Below are 16,868 nucleotides of genomic sequence, written 5' to 3' on the forward strand. Positions count from 1 at the left end.
AAGTCCCCCCCCGGGAGCCCTAAACCTAACCCTCCCCCCGTGGCTGTGCGCTCGCGGCGCCCGGTATCTTATCCCGGCGTCGGGGAAATGCGGGCGTCTACATCTAGACGCCCGGCATTTCACCCTTGCCGGGATAAGACAGTCGGGAAGCCGGCTGCCGGTATATAGGCAGTCGGCTTCCCGATTGCTTCCCATGACTGGGGACGGTGTGGTGACATAGACAGAGGCATCACCGGGTGTAGTGACAAGCGGTGCGGCACCTCCAGACACCTCAAACAAGGGGACGTGGCATAGTGCCTGTGAATTCACACCGTTTGGTTTGTCCCATTTAAGGGACGTAACCGCATGTCTCACCCCGTTGTTGTTGCACTGGGGGCTTGCCCACTGTTCCGGGAGCTGCTGGGAAGCGCCCAACCTCTCCGGATACAAGGGGTGTTGAATGGGTGACGTACCTTCCATTGCTGCTGCTCGCTGCTCATGACACCATCCGAGGGTTCTGCTATTTTGTTGTCACCCCCTTGGATGGTGTCACATGGTGCGGCCCGCACCCCCCTACACTCCCTAGCGATACCACTGCACATAGATGCAGTCTACTGGGAATACAGCCCCTAGATCTGTAATCCAAAATATAATTGCTATCATTAAAATAATGTAAATGAGTGTAGTATTATTTCCCTTAAGAGTAAATATAAATAATTTTATAACCCATGAAATGCAAAAAGCCAGACTCAAGCTAAAGAGGAATCAGTGAGAATTTAGCATCTAATATACCTAAACCCAAATAAAGCTTGAAAAATGCTGGAAACTGAATAATGGGAAACATTCAGAATCAGAGCCATTGGTCAGTTTTGATCAGACTACAGTTTGTGTGTGTGATACAGACTGTAAGGTCCAATGGGGCAGCAACTAATGCAAATGACTGAATAATGGACCTGATTCAGAGCCGCTCGTAAGCGGCCGCTCGTTCGCTTCGAGCGATGTTTGCCCAACTGCGCACGGATCGTTATACGCATGCGCGAACCAGTCAGTGCGGCCGAAATTCATGTGCTCACAAAATAGTGAATGCCTGATAATTTGAGTGACAGAAAGAGGCGTATGTGGGTGGTAACAGGGGAAGGTGCTTGAAAACGGGGAGTGGAGATCCGATCGCAGGCGTGCTTAAAGGTCAAAACGGGCGTTTTATGGGTGTGCATAATTAAAACAGCAGCGTCATTGACCACGTCACTGGGTTATTTTATAGCCAGAACTGCTCGCAAAATTGTGGTAGCAAAAACCAACCACAAGAATAGCGAGCAGCTCATACCCTGGTCGATGTACTCGATTAATCTAATAAATAGCGGACATGACGTAGTATGCGAGCGGCCAGGGGGCGTAGTTTCACAAAAAATGACCGCAAGTTTTGTTCGCTCGTTCAGACCTAGAGGCGTGAACAGACCGCAAAGAGCGAACGGTTCATTTGAATAGCCACCCCTTTTTTTTGAACGAACGACCGCAAATAGCGACCGGCTCTGAATCAGGCCCAATATCTGTAAAGCACTGTGTAGTCTAGGCCTGATTCTGAAATTTACGCAGATTGAGCGATTTGTAGCCATTGCGCATGCGTGAAAGCCGCACTATGCATGGTAACGGGGGGTGGCTATGTAAACGCAGGCGTGTTGCATTAGCGTAAAACTCGGAATCAGGCCCAATGAATGTACTATAAAAATAAATATTAATAATCACTAAAAAAAGACTTAAAATGATCTTGCTGCTCAAGATTCACAAACAAAAAAGAACCAGTTAGCATAAAGTTGACAAATTCATTTTTGTGAAATCTTTCTTGTCATAACAAAATGTAAATTTTAACATTTATCTAATTCAAAACCTTCATTAAAATGGTATTAAAAGCTTTATTTCTCCCATTAAAAACATAATTCTATACTCGTAATTTACAAAAATCACAATCATTCTAGTGAGCACCAAACTACGTCCACTTGTTAAAATAACCTTTGATAAAATTGACATTCAAGCTGCAGAAATGATTGGAAAACATTTGTGATTTTCATGTTACCTTAAAAATAAATTTTTTCCTGTCATTTGTATTTTTTATTTATTTTGACAACCACAACTGTTGTGAATTTTATGCAATGTGAAAAAAACGAATCTATACCGTTGTATACACTGACTACCCTTGTTTGTATGTAAATTCTAGCTCAATCTCGGGTATTAGTAATTGATATCAGATACAGTATTACTGCTTTGGATCCTGCCTCCCATAGATCCAAACCACAGAGAGAATGCTATTTTTAAAAAAAATAGACAAAAGATTTGGATCCTCCTCATGCGAGGCAGAAAAATATTTGACTTCCCGTTGGCAGTAAAACTATAATGAATTTTGCCCAAAGTAATGGAAAACTCAAAACCACAATCTCTAATGTACTGTGAGCCTGAAATGTAATAAATGCACAGAGAGAAACCTTTTTTTTTTATCAAGTGTTACTATAATTGAACTTTGTAAGTGACAGAAAGATCTGTAACACCGCAGGCTCTAATTCATACCTGGAGCATTAAATCCTTCATTACTGAACAGTCAGCCCCTAATTGTCTAATTGTGGAGTAATGAAGTCTGTATTCTGCTACCTCAATTTGACATCCCTGATCTTTACACAAAGGGTTACAAGATAAAGCCACATGTTAGCTATCAGTGTAACATTATTTTCTCTCCTGGTGTCCACAGGGGGCTACTAATCAGTGGGCTGGGGTCAAACACCTGCCCCCAGGATCACAGTTCACAAATAATTAATTTATTATGAATGGACTGGCTGGAAATAGAAGTGTCTGAGACTCGGAGTGGATGTCCTGCTGATGACCTAAAGATTCTGCTATACCAGCACATTTTATTATTCACTGATAGCTTATATCTCATGGTAATTCATTCACAGGGATTACATTTGTATCGAAAAAGCCAAAAGTTGTTCTTTATTCATCTTGTGACATATTCTCTGTGCAGTAAATCAGTGGTGCTACAGATGTGTCCACATACATCTTACTTCCTTGCGCATTAAACAGCCCTTCTAGTCGCACCACGCCATGGCGAGACTCGGAAGCGATGAGCAGTTTCATGCAACTTTTTCCCTTAAAATGCATCTTATTTGCAAAGCGATGCAAATAGGACACACAAGCAGCTTGTGCTGATTAAAATGATATGTGGCATGGCTGTATGGATATAGTCAGGAAACCGACGGTCGAAATCCCGACCGCTGGCTTCCCGACTGTTAAATCCCGGCATGGGACTAATGATAGGTGTCAAAATCCCGATGCCTATTATTATCTACCCGACCTAAATCCCGACACCCAGCATACCGATCGAAGGTAAGTCGGGCGTCGAGAGCGGACAGCCGCGGGCTTAGGTTTCAGGGATCCCTGGGGGACTTAGGGTTATGCATCCTCCCGGGAGGTTTAGATTGAGGCTAGGGGAAGGGGGGGGAGGTAGCTTTAGGCACCCCCGGGGGGATGTTAGGGTTAGGCACCCACCTGGGAGGGTTAGGTTTAGGTTGCGGGGGGGGGGGGCGGGGGTGTTAGGTTTAGGCACTCGTGGGGGGAGGTTAGGGTTAGGCACCCCTAAGGGAGGGTTAGGGGGGGAGAGAGGTAGGGATAGTATACTTACGGCCGCCTTTGGGATCTTCATCCGGCGGTTATTCATATCACACCCTGCGTGTACACTGGGCCTGATTCAGAACCTGTTGCAAGCGCTGAGCGCTCGTAACCGGGTCGATGTTTGCCCACTGGGCATGCGCACGACGGAGTCAGCTCCGTCGTGCGCATGCGCGAGACCCGGCTAGCAACGGGTGCTCCGTCACTCCGGGTCTCGCACCAAAGGGGCAAGCTGGCGATGGTGATTGACAGCTCGCCCCGTTTGGTAGGCGTGGCCGGGGGGGTGGCTTCACAAACGGAGGCGTTCCCAAGCGAACGCCTGCCATTTGTGGGCGGCCCCACTGACATCACAAGTGATGTCAATGGGAGAGCTTCCGGCACAGCCGCTGACACTGTAACGTAGCATTTCGCATGCAGATACACCAGCAGTGGCACACAGAATATAGCTATACCGCATATTATTTTCATCAGCAAAAGCAGTGTTTGCTTCTAATTTGCACCACTTTGCGAATAAAATGCATTTTAAGGGAAAAAGTCACCCGAAAAGACGCTCGACAGTACCGAGTTGTACGGTGCTTTATTTAACGTGACTTGTAGTGCACGGAGGTGAGATGTATGTGGACACATCTGTATATTAATAAATAATAATAATAAAATAGTCCACAGGCCTGTAGCTGTTGGATTGAGAGATAATCAAGTTGTTGATTAAACTCCTTCACTGGATTGTAACAGACATAGAGGGGTCAATCCAATTAGGTGCAAATGGCGAGTAGCGAGTTTGTTTCCTGAAACTCACAGACTTTGCATCGAAAGCGCGCTCCTGAGAATTCTCCAATACAATTAAAAATGCCTATTCGCACTACTCGCAACAGAGGGGTGCAAATTGACTGCCAAATGAGATTTGAGAGAAGTGCATAAAAAGTGGGAAGACCATCCTGGACCCCCCAAAATGGATAATTTCGTCAGCAAGACTGTATAAAAGGCTGTTTGTGGGCATTAAGAAGGGACTGTAGGTTGTTAAGTGGTGTCAAATGGCTGATTTATGTTTTTTTTTTTTAAATGCAAGAAAATTATAAAAGAAACTTTTCAAACGAATTAATAAAAAATGCAAAAAAAGTAGTAAAAAGGGTGATTTTGGGGTACTTTGAGGGCATCTTGAAAAATTGGGAAAAAAATTACAAAAAAAAAACAATTGTTTTTCAATAAAGAAAAATATTGTAATTAAATTTGGGGTACCTAAACTAACAACAAAAAGTTGATTTTGGGGTAATTTGAGGACAATTTTTTTTTACCCCCAAAAATGACATGTAATTATTGGACTAATTAAGCTAATTGGAAACTTCCAAATACCTAATTAGTCATTAGGGGTTGTCCAAGGGGTTCAGCACAGTGTCCCGACATTTTAACCTTAAAATAAAGATTTTCCTTCCCATCTCTCACCCTTAGGGAGGTGCAAATGGAAAGATGCGAATTCAGTCTGACTGATTCAGTGCGGGTTGCTAATTGGATTGCAAAATTAATTTGCTATGCAAATTCTAAGAGAAAATAGCAACTCGCATCTCGCAATTCGCACCTACTTGGATTGACCCCATACTGTACTGTTTTGTCTTTTGTCCCAATATGCAATAAGCAGATTGTGTATTCACGAATGTGTAATGCAAAGTTTGGATTCAATGAATAAACTAAGAATTATATTATCTTAATTATAACTGCTGCAACCAGAGTTGGATTAATGGAGCCCCCCTTTCAGCCCCTCACCCTTCCCCCTATCACCCCACCCCCGTGCCGGAGCACACTGCTGCACTGTGCAGTCCCGTGCATTTTCTAAGACGAGTAGGGTCGGGCCGAACGATGAGTGTTGGTGGGCGGGATTATGAGTGGGGGTGGGCCAGATGACAAGTGGGGGCAGGCGGATGATGAGTGGGAGCAATGCTGACAAGAGGGAGGGGGATGGGCCGGAGGAATGTCTCAAATGTACCAGGCCCCTCAAAGGCTTAATCTGGCCCTGGCTACAACTACTAAATAGAACCTTGATCTTACACATAAATGACCACACTTTGTTCTTACCTCAGGAAGAGAGCTGGACGGCAAGACAGAACTTTCACTGTCCACTCCCATGCTAACTGGACCATTACTTGGAGAGCTGGGTCCTGATACTGGAGAGCTGCTACTGACTGAAGACTCTAGAATCATTGAAAACAGCCACAATGAATAAGTAGCACATATACACTTATAGAGAGTATACAGCAATATCACAGTAACAATTCAAAGCAGACTGCAGCAGTGTTCTACCCTATGACTTGTCTTATACCAAGCTCCCATGATGACGTGGATGACAAGGACTTTTAGGGTAATACTCTACAAAGGGACCTACAACTTCTCCATTTCAACTCAGAGCTGCTAGTATACAATTAAAAAAGATGAAGTCAGTCAACTTAGGAAGAAGCTATTAGTATTTATTTCAACACAAATTGCAATGCAAGGCTTGCTGCATATAATAATACATTTCGGAGCAATGGGATGGCTGTGTGTACTAATAAAACTTACTTGCCTAATTCTGAGTCGCACGCAAGACAGAATTCATGGGGTAGGTGTAAGTTCTCCTAACAGTGTTGACAGTTGCTCTAGTGTACGCAGCACTGGGGAAGCTGCTGTCGCTGTGACTTCCAGAGTTGCATGAATCACATAATCAGCCCCAATTGTAAAGTACAATGAAATATGATGGCATATATATTATAAATAAATGTTAAGTATAAATAGATGTTAATATACAGTATATAATAAACGAGAAAGTGTGTGTGTGTGTGTGTGTGTGTGTGTGTGTGTGTGTGTGTGTGTGTGTGTGTGTGTGTGTGTGTGTGTGTCTGTTTGCCTGTCCTTTATGCACGGCCAGAGTTTTGTACCTAGCTCCACAAAATTTGGCATGGTGATCTAGGTGGTCTAGTTTGAGCAGGATTAGGTTTTTGGCTATGTTTGAAGCTTGTCAAGGTCATTGAGGTCTTCATGGTGCCCACCAAGTAGGTTGTGGAGTCTGTGATTTGAAATTTGGGTTTAAGCGAGCCAGAAGAATTCCAGAATTTCCTCTAAGCATATTTCGATATGCCATGGTCTCCAATGTTGGTCTGCGGTGGCTGCAGATGTACTTCAAGGTCCATCCCAGATATAGATTATATATATATATATATATATATAATGTGACATGGTCAGCATAATTCCACATAAAGTAAATGTGGAATATCCAGATCTCCCAAGTTTGGCAGAGCAAAGGCATTAGGAATGTGTAATGTCCAGTTCAGGTGTTGCCTCAATCAGAGTTTGGAAAGGCAGCTGATTACAGACACCTGTGTGAGGCTGGTTTAAGAGCTGCAGAGACACTGAGGAAACTGAGCCTGACGGTGAGATAGTCGCCAAGTTTATAGGCCCCGGGGTGACTAGTGCTAGGGTTCCTGGACCTGCGAGTCCACTGAAGAAATATTCCTGTTTGGAAGACTTTGTGTAACATCTTGCCTGTGAAACTGCCATATCCTGTATACCGTACCTACCTGTGGTGAGCAATAGAGCTAGTGATGGATTTTAGCCGGTCTATGTGATTCTTGTCACAATATATATATTTTGTGGCGGGGACAGCAGGATTTTACTGGTTTAAATGTGGAACAGCAGTTGAACATCGATCCAGTCCAGATTTTCTTTAAGCTCAGAGATGAACTGCAGCTAGGCTGATTGTGCACAGGGATGATGATCCTGACAGTGAAATAGTCGCCCAGGTTATAGGCTCGGGGGTGACTAGTGTTAGAGATCCTGGACCTGAGAGTCCACTAAAAGAACTGTATTACTGTTTGGAAGATTCCGTGTACCAGCTTGTAACATCTTGCCTGTGAACACTGCACTGTATTCCTGCCTGTGGTGAGAAAATAAACATCTGTTGGATTTTACCTGGTCTAAGTGATTCTTGTCACATTTGGCGCCCAACGTGGAGTGTATGCAAATTGTGCACAATATAAAACTGCTCAATTTCTATTTATGTCTTGTGACTCTTGTCACCAGGAAGCAGTCGGGAAGCTGACGGACAAAATCCCAACCGCCAGCTTCCCGACTGTCTAATCCCAGCAAGGCACTAATGACAGGCGTCGAAATCCCGACACCTGTCATTAGACCTACGCCGGGAGCCATACGCCCGGCATACCAAATGAAGGTAAGCGGGGCCCCGGGCACAGACAGCCGTGGGGGGGAGGGTTAGGTTTAGGCAGCGGGGAAGGGGGGGTTAGGTTTAGGCACTTAGAGGGGGGTTAGGGTTAGGCACCCCTAAGGGAAGGTTAGGGTTGGGGGGGGTAGATTAGGGTTACTTACCTTTAGAAGCAGTCGGGATTTCCACCCCTGCCAGGCTAGTGCTGTCGGGATTTGATCCGCCGGCCATGCAGCCGGTGGGATTACATACCGATTCCCTTGTCACCAACGTCTGGAGCACAGGGGTGGGCAATAGGCAGCCCTCTAGCTGTTGTTGACCTACAAATCCCAGCATGCCTTGCAACAAATTTAGCATGGCCAAATACCAAAACTTTGCTTGGATCCATAGTTCTTTAACAGCTTGGACCGATTATTGCCCACCCCTAGTCTGGAGCATTTGCATGTTACAATGTTGTAGCCCAATACTGATTGTAGAAGGTAGTAGAAACTGTGCAGGGAAAGCACAGAGGCCACAAACGAGTATTAGAGGGCATGACTAGATGGACAGCTCTGGTCTCGGTCATGGTCTCACTCTTGTCTACTTTCTATATAAATTTCTGCAAGTGGCAAGAAGTGTCTATATACAGTATTTCTAATGGAATATGCAACATACATGACATCAGCCACTGAATGCATTTCATGAAAGCATACTGTATATACAGTAACAGAAAATTAAAAACATACAGATGTGTCCTCTTGCATCCCTGCTGCTTGCTCTGCAAACATGTGACGCATCACGCCATGTGATTTGCCGCAGCTGCGTGCGCCATGTGCACACTGCGTTCGCATGATGAAATCCTATGGATCGCGTGTGCAAACGCAGCGTGCGTACCCATTCGCGGGTGCGCGACTCGCACCATACGGGGCACGATTTGCTGCACAAGCGGCAAAGATGCAAGTGGACGTATCTGTACCTGAGGACAAATTTGCTACACCAAACTGCTAATAATGACATAGCTACACCTTCCGTCTGGCTTGTAGCCAGGCTGGTGTATGGTCTGTTCATCCATAGGGTGAATTGGTGACCAGACAGTTCACAAACAAAAAAATGGCAACAGGTAGTTTCATGCTTGGTTTAATGATGTCATTACTACTGGTAGGTTTGTGTGACACTGCTGCTGTATAATGGTTGTGTAATCCTTAATAGAAAGAAATCAAAAGATCTAGGGTTTCATTAATCTACTGTAGCCTTACATTTCACCTCTCTTCCTTAACTTTTAAACACTTCATTAATGAGCTCCCTGCCTGAGTGGCCTGCTAATGCCTACAGCCCTCATTCTTCCTCCAACAAGCAGCTCGCCTGTAATACAAACAGCCTCATTTCCCACTGCCACCTCTTTACCGGTCCTGTTTACCAGTCCTGTTCTCCCCTACATTAATTTGTGAATCTTTTTAACACAACTTGAATCAAGTCTGTATTTGTGATCAATTATCTGAAAAGCCATTTCTAGCAAACTGTAAATAATTAGCAAACAATAAGAATTGCTGGCCATCCATTCCCATATGGCTGCTGAAAATAGGAATGAGCCAGGGGATCAATAGGAAGCTGCAAGCACTGTGGTCAAGGCTTCTTATTGCTCTGTGATATAATTCTTGTTCTAGTCTAGTATTTATTTCTATGGCCTTTATATACTCCAAAGCCAAATGCATATGGTCCTCTCTTATAAGCAGTGGTCCCCCAAGACTTTGGTCTGAAAGTGCTGGAGGGAGGGGTAAGGGTGTGTGGCTACAACTCCTTCATTGTATACATTATGGTGGCATGTAGTGTATGTATGAAGGCATGATCATGGCATCACTACAACCCCTTCATTGTATACATTATGGTGGCATGTATGTATGAAGGCATGATCATGGCATCACTACAACCCCTTAATTGTATACATTATGGTGGCATGTATGTATGAAGGCATGATCACAGCATAACAGGGGGAGGGGGAGTAAACAAGGGCATTAACTATAGATTGGAGTGGTGAGAGTCAGGGGAGAAGAGGCCAGAGAGGAGAAGATTGCAGTAGTCCAGGGGGGACATTAATACCTAAAACTATGTTACAAACTATGGCCCTCATTCAGAGCCGCACGTTAACAACAGTACGCTCGTTGCGTTCCGATGTTGACTAACCGCGCATGCGTCGGTGTTACACTGCGCATGTGCGTACGGCAGATTGCGAGCTTTTTTTCTCTCGTTCCTAAAATAGCGTACAGGAAGTGACATGCCAAATGTGATTGACAGAACAGGGCGTTTTTGGGTGTTGACGGGGGTGGAGATGAAAAAACGCAGGCGTGGCGAGGCGTTTTTGGGGCGTACATACATTAGCAGATGCGAACGTCAAATGTGTTCGGACCGTCTCATACGTCACTGGAACATCCGCTTTCCCTTCAAAATGCTCGCACAGCTTAGGGTCAGGATTACTCGACCACATTGGCGATGGCCTTCTCCTCCGTCCCGGGACTCCACGATGGTGCAGCGATTAATCGCGGCTGGTCAGTAAAGTAATTAGTGTTGGATTGAATACCGGCTTGGTATGTGTTTGGAAAGCAGTTTATTGGGATAGCACAAAAGCGTACGCAGGTGGAAATCAGAGCTGCTAATGTCATGATTACACAATCAATTAGCGTACATTTTTGGGGTTTTATTTTGGCCACAATTTGGTGGTTATGGCCTATTGTAACAATAATGTCATCATCTTTTAATTAGCTCCCCTTTTTTTTGGTTTACTGTGGATTTTGCATCGCTATGTGATTTTTTAAACGTTCCTTAAAGAGGCCTTTTTTTTTTTTAAAGAGGGTCAGTTTTTGCGTTTAAGGCCATGATTAAATGTAACCCATTTGTACAATAATGTCACAATACAATGTCAGTGTTTTGTTTTTAATTTATTGTTTACACACAAACAAATTGGACTAATATTGTATTGCCTTTTTTTGTGGCCAAGATATTTGATCCAAAAAAAAATATAACATAACTACTAACATAAGCGTAAATACAAAATTTAAAAACATTTCACAAGAAAGGAGAGGGAAGTTTTGACCAGAAAGGAATATGAGCCAAGCACAGAAGGAGTGTGGGAAAAGTCGCCATTGCTGTCACCGTTTTCTCGCCCGTTTGGCTGGGTGAGGGTGGGCGCCAGACCGGGTCCGGGATGCCATCGGGCTGGCCTGTCCAGAGGCAGATTTTGTGGCCTCTGGACTAGGCACAGGGCTAGGCACATTTGGAGGATTGCCTGATGTTGTGGCAGAGGTGGAGGATCCGGATGTTCCGGCAGGAAGGGAGGTCGGCTCCACCATGTGCTGGCGAACGAGCTGCTCCAGGGCATCGGCGATGCGGATGTTGGCCCTGGTATTTTCCGCCAGGGCCTGACCAATGGTCACGTTGGCCGCAGCATTTTGCTCCAGGGCCTCAGCCACCCGTATCAGACTGGCGTCCATCCTCTGCAGAATCTCCGTATGGCAATCCGATTTAAAATTGAGTTCTGTGAGGAGGCCCACTGCCTGCGAGGGGGCACGCCCTGGACTGGCTTCTGCAGGGTCCTCAGCCGGATGTACTGGTTCCTCCCCTGCAGAGTCAGCAGAAATTCTGCGGCCAAGGCTCCCCTCTGGAGCAGACTCATCCGCCTCTGTCTCTGTTAGGAAATTGGAGAAAAGACTCACATTAGAATCTACATATTGGCACAATAGCATTTCTGAGTTGGTGACATCACAAGACTTACCTTGGCCAACATGAGGAGCCGCAAAGTCTGGCATGTCCGTATCCATGTTGGACACGCCAAACACCTCCACAGCCTGCACACACCCCTGTGCCATCTCTTCTAAGTCTGTCAACTCCAATGACACAGGGGTGGAACCCCCACCTGTCCCCCTTGCATGCCTAGCCCTGTCGGCAAGTTTTTGTTTGAGACGATATTTGAAGTCTGCCCATCTGTGGAATGAATTTGGAACCATTATCCTTTTTTTTACAATGGGGTTTGTTTATAGGATGGGAAAGTGTTTACTTACCGCCGTTTGACATCCCGGGCTAGACGGACATAATCACCCACCCTATTGACAGCAACGGCGACCTCCTCCCACATTCTCCACTTCTGGCTTTGGCTCATATTCCTGGCTGCCTGGGGCAGGATGTCAACGCACTTCTGGATCAAAACCTCCATCTCCTTGCTTGTGAAATGTGGCTGCCTTTTTTTTTTGGCAGCTTTGGCGGGTTGACTGGGGCCAGCAGTCTCTTCCATGTCATCCTCCTCACCTATTTGGGTAAATATGCAGATTTAGCCACTTCACAACTTGCACAATATTATGTTTTAAAAGAATCATTGAGACAAAATGCATGAAGGCCTTACCGCCGCAATTTTGACCATTGTTTCCCTGGTTTGAAGCCATGTCTCTGCTTCCAGCATGAAATCATCCAGAAATTCTATGTGATTTCGTGACGTATTTATACATGCGTCCTTAGTTTGCGGCCGCATCATTGATTGTGCGTCCCTATGATTCATCCTTAATTTGTGCGGGAAAATAAACACTATTTATGGCTTGGTGTGTGTGGATTCGAGGTGGGGTTGTTGGAGTGTTGTCGGTTAAGTGGTTTGGATTTGGTTGGTTGCGTTTGGAGGATTTTGCAGAGTTGTTTGTTTGTTTGTTTTTGCTACATTTCTTTGGTTTTTCCGTTCGCATTTTTTTAATTTTTTCAACATCCTTTCCTGATTTGGTAAGTTTTGTGCATTCAAATTTGTGGCCAATTGGTGTATTCTTCTGTTTTGTGGTTCGTTAATTTGTTTAACACTCATTTCATCTTTTTTAGTTTTTTTTTGTTTTCGGACCCAAAGAAGTTTTTTGTGGAAATCTTATATATTCGAGTTGGGTAAGTCCATTTTTTGTCTTGCATTTGCGAATTAATTACCGCATTTTTGACTGTTGGTGTAGTGACTTGCATTTGCGAATTAATTACCGCATTTTTGACTGTTGGTGTAGTGACTTGCATTTGCGAATTAATTACCGCATTTTTGACTGTTGGTGTAGTGACTTGCATTTGCGAATTAATTACCGCATTTTTGACTGTTGGTGTAGTGACTTGCATTTGCGAATTAATTACCGCATTTTTGACGGCTTATTCATCATATAATCCAGTTTTGCTTTTCCCTTTTCCATTTTTTGGGTCCATTTGAACCCTATTTGACGTACGGTGTGCAATGTAGTTTTCATCGATGGCCAAATGTGTTTTTCCGCTATTTTCTGTGTTGGCTTGCAACAATTTTTAAACAAAAAAAACACCCTCTAAATTTTTGAAGTCTCATTGTTGCCTTTTTTACAGTTTATACGTATCATGACAATACCCCGGCATGTAAGCAGCTATGGATGGTATCAGAAAGCTAAGTTGTTTTTTCTTACTTTTGGGGTGGGTCAAAAGCCTTACATTGTAAACTTTGAATTTCAGGTAGATCTGGGGCGAATTGTTCTGGCCCTGCTCCCGGAAGACGACCAACCTCAAACTCGTCCCAGGCGTAGGCATCGTAGGCATGCAAGGCCCCAGATATTTCGAACACGTGTCACCCTTTTTGGAATGCCCGATGATGAGGTTTTAAGACGCTACCGTCTACCTCCCAAAATCATCATAGACACTCTCTCATTAATAGAAAGTGATCTTGAGCGGCAAATTGACAGTCCAACAGCAATACCACCACTGACGCAATTTATGGCGGTGTTACATTTCTGTGCCTCAGGATCGTTTCAAACAACGGTGGGAATAGTGGCGGGCATCTCCCAATCCTCCTTTTCCCGGATCCTGAGGGCAGTGATGGAGGCACTTTTCAAGCACCTCCATCATTTTATTAAAATGCCTTTGGATATGGGTGCCCTTAGTGTGGCCAAGGCCAATTTTTACCAAATAGCTGGCTTCCCACACATCATAGGGGTTGTGGATGGTACTCACATACCACTTCAGCCTCCAGCACGGCTGGAGGCAATATTTAGAAACAGGAAACACTATCACTCCCTGAATGTAATGGTGGTATGTGATGCCTCCCTCCAGATCCTGTCCCTGAATGCTAAATTACCCGGAAGTGCTCATGACTCCTTCGTCATCCGGCAATCAGGGATATGGCAGAAATTAACCAACCTACAAGCTGGTGATGCGTGGCTTCTGGGTAAGTGGAGACCTTTAGTACATAACAATGTTAAGCTTGATACACAGTGTTCCTGATGTGGTCTATTTTTGTTCACAGGAGACAGTGGATACCCTTGCATGTCCTGGCTGCTCACTCCTTATTTGGCTCCCACACCAGGGCCACAAAGTGCGTATAATTCCGCACTTACAGCCACCAGGCAAGTGGTGGAGCGCTGTATCGGCCTTTTAAAAGGCCGATTCAGATGCCTCCACCGCTCTGGTGGCGAGCTCATGTATGTGCCGGATATGGTGTCGAAAATTGTGGTCCTGTGTGGGATATTTCACAACATTGCCATAAGGAGTGGTGTCCCAATGCAGCCAGAGGATGCCTTACCTGAGGATGGCCCCCCCGAGGTTGGTCGAAGGTCAGTATGTGGGGGGGCCATACGCGATGATGTGGTGGCCAGATTTTTTAGGTAAGTTTGAACAAAACTCCAGTGTTTATACCTAATGTGTTTGTGTTTTTTGGCGAACATCTAATTTATTTTTATTTTTCTCACCATCTTCTGTTTGTTCACATAATCTTTGGCACTCCAACGCTCACTACTTCCTGCTACCCTTACCAAACCTGGATCTGGTCCTTTTGGGCATATATTCTGGAACCCATATCGCAACGCCATGTTTGTGGAATCATGTTGGCATGGTCCTTCGTCAACCAGTTCTTGATTTTGTGTTTTTATTTAATTATTTCTTGGTATGTGTTGTATTTGAATTTATCACTGTGTATTTTTTTTGGGAGTGACCACTTTGTTTTCTCTGTTATGTTGTCAATAAATGTTTGAAGAGTGAAATGGTCTTCGTTTTTTGGTACGTTAACAGCAAGTGTAACCAGGTTAACACAAGTTACATTTGACTAAGGGGTAAACCAGTACTGACGCCAGTTGAGCAAAACTGAAATATGTTTTCAGCTTCCCAATCCACACCAAAAGGAAGCCTGGCCCAACCTTGGGATTTGTAAGATTGGCCTAAGCAGCTTGCGCACCAAGTAGGAACCTGGAAAATGTAGAAATCTGAAATTGACACTACACCCAAAAAGGGAAATGACATTGTTACTGTTATGTGTTTCTGGTGTGTGTTTGACATACAAAGACAAAACACAATCTAACTTTTAAAAAAGGGAAATCCTTGCAGGAACTTATGTCAGGCTAAACTATCTTGGTTTTGGTTTCTAAAAATGAGCCACAACGTATATTTGTCTTAATAAATTTAATTGGAAAATAGAACAAAAAAAAAAAATCTAATGCCGAAGGAGGCCAGACAGCCGGTCGAGGGCCACCAGAATGCCGATTACATGGTGGCGCATCTGCCCCACAACATCCGCCACCTCTTGCCGACGCCTCTGTTCCTCTGTGGGTGAGAAAAGTGTGTGGGTTAATACAACAATAGGGACTCCACAGAAAAACATAAAAAAAATAACAAATCACTCCTAAACCCAAAAACAGAAATAAAAAGGGTGGGCTGGCAAAAATACAAGGCCTAGGTACAAATTCCCACAGGTATGATATGTGTATGCTTAAATCACCAGGAAGAGGTAAAGGCAAACCTTCACAATCAACAAAAGTCAAGCCACAAAAACACGAAGAAAGGCACGACACATGATTACATACAAACAGTTTGTGCTTTAAAAAAAAAAATTAAAAAACATACCGGCAAACAAATCGGGAGCTCCGGCCAAACCTCCATGATCCTCCTCGGAGGATCCGTCATTCCCCAAAGAATGGGGCGGAGTTATGCAGGACTCCGGGGAGGGGGTAATTGGAAGAGGGGTGGGTGGAGGAGAGGGGGAAGTGGGACGGAGGGGAAGGAGGCCCGACATTTCCGGGAGAGGGTCTGGGAAGGATGGGGAGGAGTGGGGAATAGGGGAAAGATTTGGGGTGGAGTGTTGGCTGGGGGTTGGGGAGAGTGGGCGTGAACGCCGACGTTGACGGCGGAGTCTTGGCTGTCCCCCTAAAATATGTCAAATAAATTGCGTTTAGTTTATGGACAAATCCGGGCAAACAAACAAAAAAAAATAAATTAATAAAAAATAAAACCAAAAAAAAAAGCAGTAGAATTAAAAATTCAAAAAAAGAGGGGAAACATGCAGACGCAGATATGAGTACCAATAATAAATAGAACAGACAGGAAAACATGCACACGCAGATATGAGTACCAATAATAAATAGAACAGACAGGAAAACATGCAGACGCAGATATGAGTACAAATAATAAATAGAACAGACAGGAAAACATGCAGACGCAGATATGAGTACAAATAATAAATAGAACAGACAGGAAAACATGCAGACGCAGATATGAGTACAAATAATAAATAGAACAGACAGGAAAACATGCACACGCAGATATGAGTACAAATAATAAATAGAACAGACAGGAAAACATGCAGACGCAGATATGAGTACAAATAATAAATAGAACAGGCAGGAAAACATGCAGACGCAGATATGAGTACAAATAATAAATAGAACAGACAGGAAAACATGCACACGCAGTTTGCCCCACAAACACAAACATTAAAACCACAATACATAACACTTACTTGCCAGGATCTGCATGCGAAAGCATGCCAGCAAGCGGGGCGTGCGCCGTTGCAGGTCGGACCACCTGCGCTCCAGCGGCCCGATGTTGCGGCGTGAGCCGAAGGACCGCAGGCGGTACCGTACCTCCGCATACGCGGAGCGCTTCTGCCGGTTGGTCATGGGTTCTGGCTGGCTGGTGATCCGGCGATCCATGACCTCCGTAAGCACCAGCAGCTCACGCCTGGTGAATGCGGAGGCTCTCATGATGGCAATGGTGTTTTTCTTAAAAATCATTTTTGATAAAGTGTGTAAAAATTTTCTGATTGGCTAATGTATTTTGGAAA

The 16,868-nt window shown here is 44.5% G+C and overlaps 1 protein-coding gene across 2 annotated transcripts in view; it reads right to left on the reverse strand.

Moving 5' to 3' along the window:
* HDAC9 (histone deacetylase 9) overlaps positions 1-16,868 on the reverse strand; it is an 805,652-nt gene that overhangs the window by 180,524 nt on the left and 608,260 nt on the right. For both annotated transcript variants that reach the window (XM_088457369.1, XM_088457370.1), the window contains one exon: positions 5,701-5,816. In XM_088457369.1, coding sequence (XP_088313495.1) covers positions 5,701-5,816 — 116 coding nt within the window. The remainder of the gene's footprint in view (positions 1-5,700; positions 5,817-16,868) is intronic.

This window comes from Taudactylus pleione, unplaced genomic scaffold, assembly GCF_031769625.1.
Source record: "Taudactylus pleione unplaced genomic scaffold, aTauple2 ptg000758l, whole genome shotgun sequence".
Lineage (NCBI taxonomy): Eukaryota > Metazoa > Chordata > Amphibia > Anura > Myobatrachidae > Taudactylus > Taudactylus pleione.